The following is an 11,945-nucleotide window of genomic DNA, read 5'->3' on the forward strand; positions in this document are numbered from 1 at the left end:
CCGGGCCCGCAAGTGATTTTTAATAAGGTAATGCAAGTATTTTTTTGCACTGAATATAGAGCAGATGTTTTCAATTTTGAATCTTAGGAGATACAAAATTAAAATTAGCATTTTATATTAGACTATATTGTTTTCTACATATAAATTACATATATATTATTCTGGGAATATCACATCTAAAATAACTCAGGGTTTATTACAGATTCTGCCTATAAGGATCATTTCTGGAAGTGCTCAGGGTACCCTATGAAGTGATGACAAATCAAACATGACCCTGCTATGTCTTACTTTCTGTACTATCACTCCAGACTCCCAAAATGTATGTTTACACTAAAAACATATCATTTATAAAAATTAATTGATAAAAGCAAAATTAGTGGAGGAAATGTTTATATCTACATGCTAAGGAAATTTATTAGAGAGTTTGATTTATTACCTTTCTTTTCAGTCTATATATAATGTATTCTGTTCTAAATTTTAAGTTGATTTTAACCCATATCAAAGTCACATTCTACAGTTTAAATGCATCAAAGTGAAGGTGCTCACTTTAAAATTCCCCAGAATTTGTTCAAAGCATTACCTTCAAAGAAGACCCTAGGGTTCTGTATAGAATAACAATATAACTTTAAAATTTTTGGTCCACACCCGATGATGCTCAGGGTTTACACCTGGCTCTGTGCTCAGAAATCACTCCTGGCTTGGGGGACAATATGGGACGCTGGGGATCAAACCATGGTCCATCTTGGGTCAGCCATGTGCAAGGCAAATGCCCTCCATGGTGCACCACTGCTCCAGCCCCAATATAACTTTAATTTTTAAATAATTTATACTTATTATATTAAAACAGTACCAATATTGCTCTTTCATATTTCCAGTGTTTCAACATTGGAAATTGGAAACTGCCCTCCACCTGTATGCCAAGTTCCTTCTACTAATATCCTTTAAAAACATTTCTTGAGGGCAAATCTGTTATGTAGTAAGTGATTAAGTATTCTATCTGGAGGTGGCAGGGACTGGTGCTGAGTGGGTGGGAATTTTCAGCTGCAAAAGAGCCATCCATAATTTATATTTTTACTGCCTAGGCAGAACCACTAAGGCAAACATTAAGTACCCCTACAAAGATTTTAGTTATTCTAAGATAATACAGAAGCTTGTGTGAATGGCATATCAATTTTCTCCTGAGAATGCTTTTGAAAGTCTTATTTGGTTGTGTATACTTGCATAAATTGTTTTATATAAATAGCTGTAATTAAGATCCTTAAGTAGGGATAAGTGGCTAACAAGCAACAGTGCTTTTAAAAGGAATAAAAAGAGAGAGATGAAAAAAAAAGAACTCTTCAATGTCTTATTGATAGCAATTCAGGACTCCCTGACTCAAGGCTAGATTAAAGGAAATGAGGAAAACTAGGTCATTTAGATTTAGATAATGTTTAGAATAATTAGAAATTTAGAATATTTAGAATAGTATGTTATTTAGAGAATGTTGAGAGGTATATCTACTCAAGAGCATTAGTCCTATAAGACAAAAGAGCTAGGACAGGGATTAAAGCCTTGCACACTGCTATGCATCTCATTCCCTAGAATCACAGAGAAGTCGCCAGAAGTGATCACTCTGCATAGGATTAAGCCCTGAGCACAGTGAACAGTGCCCCCCAAACAAGACCCCAAAACAGTCAAAATGATTATGATTTTTTAAATAAGAAAGAAATATTTATTATAATAATTGCTGTCTCACTCCTCAAACACTTTTGCCACACTTTATTTTATTTCTCAAGGCTGTTTCCTTTAATTACCCTCATCTTCCTAGAAGTCAGTTGCAGGTGGTTACAATAAGGCTTGAACATCTAGACCTGATTAAAGGTTTTGCCCTCTCCTGGCAGGCTGGCAGGCTACCTCCCAGGAAAAGTGCGCTCATATCAGCATCTCTGTTTTCTCACTGCCAGGATCCAGCTCCATCATAAATAAGACTGATAGACTAGGAGTCATTTTTTCAGCTGGATCTTAGAGGAAAGGTCAGTTCTCAGCATTCCAAAATGGAGTCGCTGTTATCAGTTGCACAGAGATGATGTTGGTGAAGGCGTTCATTGTCAGAACATACAAATGATAATGTAGAAGTCAGCTTGACTCTTTATTTCAGTTCCCCAGTTTTCAGATTGGTGACATCTCTGATTCTGTCAGAAGTAGATAGTAATGGATGCGAATATCTCATGCTCCAGGAAAAAAACATATACATAAATAATTTGCAAGTGATGGAAGATATTATGAAAAATCTGCCTGGAACTAGGTTATGGACTTTTATTTATTTTGGAAGTTGGTACTTTTAGGGTCCAGTGTCAAAGTATAAGACCATATCATTAAAATAAAGCAAAGCAAAGCTTTATTCTATCAGCCAACAAGCTAGACACTGGCCAATCAGGGCCACCTCCAACAGGAGGCAATTTCCCCTTGTGAGTCACAAGCCAGTTTATTTAAGGCTAGAATCAAAAGGTCTTGACTTTTAATTTAATTGGCTGTTTCTTAGGGTGTTTCACCATGTCCTCTTATGGTTAGATGTTTAGGACAGTATATTATGGTGTATACGGCGTTGGGGTCTGTGTGATTATTGTTGGGATAGAAACTCAGCCTGTAAATGGAAGGAGCCTTGTTAGCCTTAAATGGAAACTTAACATTGTGTCAACAAAATGAAGTCCCTTCTGCTCTAGGCTTCACAGGTACCAAGCTAAATAAGTTATATGTGACACATTTACTTTTACTAACCATCTTTTAGTCTTGATAAAATGTCAGTAGTCCTTTTGAGTAGAAGATTCTGGGAAGGAGCTTTGGTACTGATTGTCATCATGCATCTTCCGTTCTTTAGAAAACAAGAAGCCCAGTCCTTTCTTATTAAGTGTGTTTTTTATTTATCTGGTGTAGTCCTGTCTCACTTATAAAAAATGATAAGGACATTTTTACAACAAGAAAAATGTTGACCAACATGCATTTCATTTTTTCCAAATGATACACAACATTTATTAACGTGATTCTTACGTTTGACATTAATTAAAATGCAAAGCTTTGTATAATGAAGACTTTTCACCTTTAAAATGTAAGGTTTGAGTATGTAACTTCGAGTACACTTTTAATATATCCCAATAATATAAAAGTGGGATCTAAAAGTGTTTATTATAGAAAGTCAAAATTCACAAATATAAAATCTCAAATGTTCTACTATACAAAAACTATTAGGTTTTAGTAATTTATTAAAAATAAAATCAAAGGACAATTTAGATACTTTTTTTATTAGATTTATCTTTTCCGTTTTGTGAGTTCTTGTAGGTAATGTAAAAGGAATGAAAAGGTTACCTTATTTTATTTATTCAATATTGAGCATAATACTATTCAATAAATTAAAACATTGATAGAACTAAAATCACAGGTAGCTAATGTTTAGATATAATTTGCATGTTAAAGGGCTGGAGAGATAAAACAGAACTTAAGGTACTTGTCTTATACACAGCCAATCTAGGTTAAAATATACGAACATTGACATAGGTTCCTTGAAAACCAGACCACTTCAGAGCCAGAAAGAGTTCCTGAGCTCTGTCATGTGTGGCCCTAACATAAAAATACCAACAAATTTGATTAAGCTACCATTTTGTTTAAAATAAAGCTTTAGCTATTTTATTGCATTTTAATAGTAAAATGAAAGCACAACTGGTAAATTTGACAATATAAGGCAATTGGTAGATAATATACTCTATATTGGTGTGCACATAAAATATAACCTGAAATAAATGCTCTACTTTTTACCACTATATTCTGCACCGAATATTATATTATGAAGACATATCTAGCTTTCTTTCAACAAAGTTGATTATTTGGAGAAACTAAGATTTGAAAAAAAGGACCAATGACAAGTTACAGTTGACCTATTTTCTTATTTAGAAATACACAAGGTTTAAACCTTTATTTATTATTTTATATTTTTACTTCTATAAAACCAATAATATATTTTATACATAATTCAATTAAAATATATTTTTGAATGATCAATGACCCTACACTTTCAGAGACTACAATTAATTATATTAAAACACTTTGTTATTTGGGGCCGGGAAGGTGGCGCTAGAGGTAAGGTGTCTGCCTTGCAAGCGTTAGCCAAGGAAGGACAGTGGTTCTATCCCCTGGCGTCCCATATGGTCCCCCCAAGCAGGGGCGATTTCTGAGCGCATAGCCAGGAGTAACCCCTGAGCATCAAACGGGGTGTGGCCCCAAAACCAAAAATAAATAAATAAATAAATAAATAAAACACTTTGTTATTTGGAAACAATTACTCTGGACAAGAACTCGTGTACTGGTAGTAAAGTGATATTCATGATACTCCTTTCAGTAACAATATTGCAAATCACAATGCATAAAAAGAAAAAAGGAAGAAATAGAAAAAGAAAAAAAAAAAGGAAGAAAATTTTTACATTGGGGCAGGCATGGTAGAGGGGTGGGAGGGAAAATAGAGATATTGTTGGTGAGAAGTGTACACTTGTAAAGGAATGGTTGTTGGGATGTTGCATCACAAAACAGTCATAATCAACTTTGTAACCAGTATCATATGTTGGTTCAATGTAAAATATATTTTTAAATGTGGGTGGGATTGAAAATACACAACTCAGGGTTTATTGCTTTCTCTATGCTCAGGAATTCCTTGATCAGAGTTCATAGGACTTTTATGATACTGAAGATCAAATCTGATTTGGCAGCATGCAAGGCAAGCAAGTCCCTTGCCCACTGTATCACTTTATTGGCCACAAAATATTAAAATTTAACTATTTTTCAGGTTTAATTTAAATAATTTTGGCTAATTAAATGGATTTAATCTAATATGTTTAATTTTAATTGCTACCCTTATCTTTGATTAATGTTAAATTAAAATTTAATCTAGCCCCCTTTCCGCAGCTGCCGCCAAGGTGCCCAGTCCTTCCAAGGGAGCTAAGGCCACGTTGGGGTGAGGCCCTCACTTTATCCGGCGACTAGCACCACGCCCGGCAGTGTCCATTTCTTTTCATTCAGCTCTCGCTCCCTCCATCTCGGGACTCGCCTGTATCTACTCGGCGCTCATCCTGCAGGACGATGAAGTCACCGTCACGGAGGACAAAATCAACACCCTGATCAAAGCGGCCGTCGTCAACGTGGAGCCCTCTGGCCGGCCTGTTTGCCAAGCCCTGGCCAATGTCAACATTGGGAGTCTGATCTGCAATGTGGGGGCTGATGGACCTGCCCCAGCACCAGGTGCTGCCTCTGCCGGTGGCCCTGCACCCACTGCTGCTGCTGCACCAGCTGAGAAGAAAGTGGAAGCAAAAAAAAAGAAGAAACTGAGGAATATCATCTGATGATGATATATGGGTTTTGGTCTTTTTGACTAAGCTTTTTGGTAACAAGTTCAATAAAAAGGTGAACTCAAAAAAAAATTTAATCTTAGATTCACTTCAGAAAACCAAACTTTGTAAACTGTTATTCTTTTTAAGGTACTTTTGATGCTGTAGAAGAGGTATCATTGTCATTATAGGAAAATCTACAAATATTATTATTTTTCCTCATAAACAAACTGTTGAATTATAGGATGACATGAGTTATATGTAAAATGTACAACAATTTTAGAACTTTGTTATTGTTATTTATTAATTTATATAGGTAATTAAATTCTTCACTTCAATTACTATACACAAGATAATGGAAACAATTTCATAATATAAAAGAGATAGCTAAAATATAAAAAATATGATACTTAAAGGTGAAAAAATTAACATGATAGCTAAATTTAAATAACATAATTAAGCATCCTTTATTAATAAAATAATTTTATTATCTACAAAAATAATTTTAATAAAACATTGCCTTTAGTGTTTGTACTAATGCCTTATTAATATTATGTACTCCTATTAAAAAAACTAATGAAAATAGACAAAGTATCACATCATAGATAAATTGTTTTCATATAAGCTAAACTATAACTAGACTCAATCTTCATAGATTTTTATTTCATATAGTACACTATTTAGAAAAGATACCAAAAAAGAAGGAATATATTGATTTATTATTGATCAGTATACCTATCCTGACTTTTAAAATTATTTATACAATTTTCTTCTTGGTATATGTTTTGAATTTTATTTTTATGAGCTATCATCACAGAGTTAGTATTTTTTAGCATAATTCTCTAGGTACATAGATATTCACTCCTATTTTCCAACTTGCTCTCTCAAATTATATAGCACAAATAATAGCTACTAAATCAAAAAAAGTTTTGTCCTTCTGAGAACTGATTTTAAGTAACTCTAATGAAAAAAAGAACTTCAAATGACTTCAATAGAAAATAATGTTTTATGTTTTCCCTGAAGGTAAATCAATCTTCTTGGATTGACATCAAATATTCAGAAATAAAAAATCCTAGAGCAACTTTAGTCAAAGTGCCTTAGCTTTTTGTTGTAACTGTGTTATTAGGAAGGCATAGTTATGCTGATGGTAGTGACATTTCTGTGCTAATGTCAAGTGCTCAGGTCAAGCATCGTTATCTTCTTCCTCAGATCTTGCTTCTAACTGGAAGTACCACAAACTGAACACCACAGAAACATTTGAAATTATTTTGAACAGTTATTATGTACGCCTCTTTTTGTTGGAAAAAAAAAGGGGGAACCATTTGTCAGTGCTCAGGGATCACTCCTGATGGGGCTGGAAGAAAGAGCATATGTGGTTTTGTGGGTCAAATCCATGCAAAGCAAGTGTCTTCATCCGCTTACTTTCACTTCCAATCTGTTAAAGTTAATTTTTTTTTCTTTAATGCTGCAAATATCCATACTGTACTCTTTGTCATTTTCTTTTTTTTTCATTAATAAATACTTTAAGTTAACTACCATGAGATAATTACACAGTTATTTAGGATAGAGTTTCAGTCCTACAATGTCTAACACCCATCCCTTCAACTAGTGCACATTTAGTACCACCTATATCCCATTTTCTTCTTGTCCTACCACTTGCCTGAATCTATGGCAAACGTTTTTCTTACCTATATCTTTCTTTCATTTCTCTCTCTTTCCTTTTCTCCTTTCGTATACTGTTATTTTCTTAATGCTTACTGAATTGGTACCATGCACATCACTTTAACTCCTTTCAGCAATCAGTTCTTGATTCATAGTGATCATTTTCAACTACTATTGTAATAATGGATTCTTCTCTGCTCTAACCGCACACCTGCATTCTTTGTGGCAAGTGCTGCTGGGTGTGACACAACCCCTCAAAACAAACAAACAAACAAAAATACTAAAAATATTTATAGGAAGGATATTAGTTTAAAGATAGACTTATTCTAGAAAATAACTATATCTTTAAAAATATAAGCAGTAGATATAAGAGCAGGTTTAGAAGGGTTAGAAACCTGTTAGGAAATGATGATGAAAGAAGCGGTAACCACATCAGATTGAATAAAATGACCAAAAACTTATCATGGTTGGATATATAATTTAGTATTTGACACAGATCTTTACTCTTAATTTTAAATGATTAACACATTTAAGAACAATCTTATTTTGTAAGTCTTCTCACATATATCTTGTATAAAGAGAAGAAATTTCAATTAACTCATTCATCTTTGCTAAGTCTTACTCTTGAACTGAGCTCATATAATTCTTTGAAGACAGTTAAATTTAGAAAAAAATACAAAGCTCTAATAATTCTTTTGATTAAACATAGGATAAACATATAGCAACATGCTTAAATCAGTATAAAAAAGTAGATCTGATTGGGGCCAAAGTCAGTAAAGAGGGTAAAGTGCTTGGCTTACACTTGTCAACCTGTGTTTATACTAGTCATCCCATATAGTCCCCTGAACACCACCAGAAATGATTACTGAGTGCATATCAAGGAATTCTTGAACATTTCTATATATGGACAAAAGCCCCTTTATATTATTATAAAAATAGTCAGTGAAAAAAAGGTTATTTAACCTTTTCTTGAAAGAAAAAAATCTAAGTGGACAAATGACAAATTGTCTAACAAAATGAGACACACCTGAGAAATGATATTGTCTGTCTGGTCAACCCACAATTTCCTTTCATATATTTGGAAATAGTTTGGTGCAATTTCAAGTATAAAATACGTTATTTCTATTTGACACTATGTCTATTCTATCTAAAATAGTCCTTATTATTCCCCATCAGGTTTCAGAGGCAATAATCTCAAATGATACTCATACTGTATTCTTGTGTACTTCCTCTCTCTCTGAGCATTCCCACTGACTGATACATTTTACTGTTTACTGTATATTTTTAGACTAGACATATGTTGAATGCAGTATAATACTGTCTGTGGGACAGAAGACATATTTCTAGAATTCCCAGGAAAAGGATCTTATGATTCTAGTTTAATAAGGAACATAGTCTTACTAATTTTGACTATAAAAACAGAAAATGTTTTCCTATAGCAGAAAAAATGTAGTATGACTCATATACAAACAGTAAACGCTTAAACACTAAACTGATTATCTATGCCTTTGATGAGACTGGACCAATTTTCACTGAAAAGGAACTGTTTTAAGAACAAATTCCCATTGTCTTTGCTTTTTCTGTATTATTTTTTTTCTCTATTGAAATTGATTAATAACTAAAGGAAGCTAAGGAAAATGGCTGTCTTATAGAATCCTGTTGAGAGTGCCTTCCTAATTTGTTCAGCTACTATGGTCCCTATGTTATTATTTAAATAAAAAATGCCACACCTAATTTTAGTCAATGAACATCATTATTAAAATTGTTTTAGAAACATCTCACTCTTGGGGCGGAGAGATAGGAGTGGAGGGTAGGGCATTTGCCTTTCATGCAGAAGGTCATAGGTTCGAATCCCGGTGTCCCATATGATCCCCCGTGCCTGCCAGGAGCAATTTTCTGAGCAGGGAGCCAGGAGTAACCCCTGAGCACTGCTGGGTGTGACCCAAAAACCACACACACACTAAAAGAAACATCTTACTCTTGAATTTTGTATTTCTTTGTACTTCTCATAGATCTGTACATGTATAGTTCTAAACATAATATCTTTTTATGTTTTTAAAAAGACTACAGCAAAATCAGACATGATGTTCATTGTACCTACAACAAAATTATACCTTTCTATTTTATAACATACATGTGACCTCCAAGATGAAACTGATACTTCTGCTCATTAGCATAAATTCAATAATTTCACATAAATAAGCCCCTTATTCTATTCCAAAATTTTTATTACTTGATAAAATGTTTATAATTTTCCTTCATCTTAAACTTATTTATATTTTATTTATATATGTTCATAAACTTTCTGAACTATTTACCTCCCAACAGATAAAACACTTAAGATTATCCTTCATCTTATCTAAAATATTTTCTTAATTCTAACCTCTCTACTACATTTAGATAGCTCAAATTTAAATTTTTTTTCAAAGCATTTTATTTGAGTTGAATAAGAAGACATGAATTTACAAACAGATTCTATTTATTTTCCTTTTATATAATTTTTAGATATTTAATTTATTTAAATAGCATATATCACATAGTTGACATAGTTGACTGTAGTACTCTGTTTTCAGATTTGAGAATAAAATTATTTTTAAAAGAATAGAAAAAATAAGGAAGAGAAGAGAAGAAAAAAGTACAATGACAAAAAAAATTGTAAAAATTATAGTATCCTCCAATGAGGTCATTAAGTCATTGTCAGAAAGTTTAGTAAGCATTTGTTGTTTTATTTGTTTCTGAATATTAAGTGACTTCGACTTTGCATTAGAATCTAAATTTTTGTGTTCCTACAAGAATGAAGAGTTAGAGGCCGAAGCGTCTGCATTGCACACACTGACCTAGGACGGACCATGGTTCAATCCCCTGGTGTCCCATATGGTCCCCCAAGCCAGGAGCAATTTCTGAGTGCATATCCAGGAGTAACCCTGAGAGTCACCAGGGTGTGGTCCCTAAATAAAAACAAACAAACAAACAAACAAGAATTACAAATTAAACAAAACTTAAGTTTTTACATGATCCAAAAATTCAAAGCACTATTGCTGATATTAAGGCTTTGATGGGGTATATTTTTAGTTTCCAGGTCTTCTGAAAGTATGAGACTATGAAATACTTGGTGCTTAGATTCACTCCAAAAAAGTCCTGATAATATCAGCCTAAATAATTAGATATCTGAAATTTGGGCTTATTGTTCTCTGCAGAGAATAGTAGAGGAGTTTTGAAGCAGGGCATAGACAAAGAGGAGGTTACAAGTAATGTGTGCAGCTGGAGTGGATAAAGCAGGACAGGGCTTTACCATCCCCTCTTTTGAGATTGCAGCTTCAGTTGAAATAATGATGTATCATGATTTTTCACAGCTTATTTTATATCTCTTCAAATCAGAGTGAGTCTATGGAGCTGGCTTGGTGCAGACATGGAGACTACTTCTGTGGTGTCCATTCATATATTTTGAAATATCTTCCAGAATCTAAGTTTACTATGGTTTTCAAGAGTTTAGTTTTTACTACAGATTAGCCTAATTATAGATATGAAATTAAATATTTTGTTAAGAAATAGGTATCTCTTACGTAGGTTGTTGTCTCTCTATTCACTGGAAGCAACGTAGGATCTTATTTCAAACTTACAGCTCTATTAAACAAAACAGCCACTAAAGTCCTACTAGATATTTCCTTTAAAGTCATGAGTTGGAGTATAAACTTAAAACAAGCTCAGGAGAATAAAAAACATTCCTTTATATGTTAGCTACATTAAGGCCTTCTGCTTTTAAAACATATGTGCGATGAGCTGGGAATATTGCCACAAGAATTAGAGGCATTGAGCATTTGATACCTGATAACATATGATTACCTTCACCCAGTAATACATCATATTTCCTTGGAAGCGCCCCAAACATCACTGAAAAACACTTTATACTTTGGTCCTAAATATACACAAACAGGTGGGTGTCCTGTATATTGACATGGGTAATTCTGATTTTCTTAAGCATAGTTTGAGAGATCCACACACCTATACCATCTAAAAATAAATATTCTTAGGTAAAACAGAGTTAAAGATTAAAGGTAAATCTAGTGATTTGTTTCATTATATTTTTTTAGAGCTTTACTCAGGAATGCTTGGGGCTACTCTCAGTTCTGTTGTGGTCTTCTGCAGACCTCTGATGCCAGGGAATAAATTGGGCCTCTGGCATACAATTTTTTTAAACTGTCTCTGAATTTATTTAATTCTTGACAATGGGCATTGAATTTTGAACCACTTCAATAATTTCCACAGTGAGAAAAACATTGTGTGGTTTGCTACTACTAAGTGGCCTCTGGGGCAATAAAAGCTTATCTTGAGAGAGAAATGTTTTGTCACAAAAAATGTTAGTTTTGTTTTATACCTTAGTAATAAAAACAGTAAGAATCATTATAAATAGACATTGAAAAAAGTTTACTAGTATGTCAATGAATGTATTTTTTTTCTGGGTTTCTATAACATTAGGAAAACTACATATATAGGTAAAGGAAAGGAATGAAAATCTAGACTTTAGTTATCTATATATTATTCATATTTAACCCTCTCTAATATTTTTACAATTTTTGTGTGTTTACTGTTTGGGAAAAACTTTATTTGCCATAGAGCATTGGCCTGTAAATAGGAATTAATATATTAATATAGCTATACTATATATTTACACCTAAAAGCTTTTCATTTATCTATTAAAATCATTTTGGAATCATTAATAAATAACATCTATTATTGCCCCTATTCTTGTTTCAATCATCAAAGAGAACAGAATGTGTTTATGACATTTTGGGGTGGGGGGTTTGGGCCACACCTGGCAGTGTTCAGGGGTTATGCCTGGCTCTGCACTCAGAAATTGCTCCTAGCAGGCTTAGCGGACCATATTGGATGTTAAGAATCAAACCTATCAGTCACATGCAAGGCAAATGCCCTACT

The 11,945-nt window shown here is 33.4% G+C and overlaps 1 protein-coding gene across 1 annotated transcript in view; it reads left to right on the plus strand.

The window, feature by feature from the left end:
- The window catches only part of LOC126008710 (60S acidic ribosomal protein P1-like), a 39,353-nt gene extending 33,990 nt beyond the window's left edge, over positions 1–5,363 (plus strand). Inside the window, exon 2 of the mRNA XM_049772939.1 lies at positions 5,044–5,363. Within this exon, the coding sequence (XP_049628896.1) occupies positions 5,044–5,363 (320 nt within the window). The remainder of the gene's footprint in view (positions 1–5,043) is intronic.
- The last annotated feature ends 6,582 nt before the right edge of the window (positions 5,364–11,945 follow it).

The sequence above is a fragment of the Suncus etruscus genome, chromosome 5, assembly GCF_024139225.1.
Source record: "Suncus etruscus isolate mSunEtr1 chromosome 5, mSunEtr1.pri.cur, whole genome shotgun sequence".
NCBI classification, from domain to species: Eukaryota; Metazoa; Chordata; class Mammalia; order Eulipotyphla; family Soricidae; genus Suncus; species Suncus etruscus.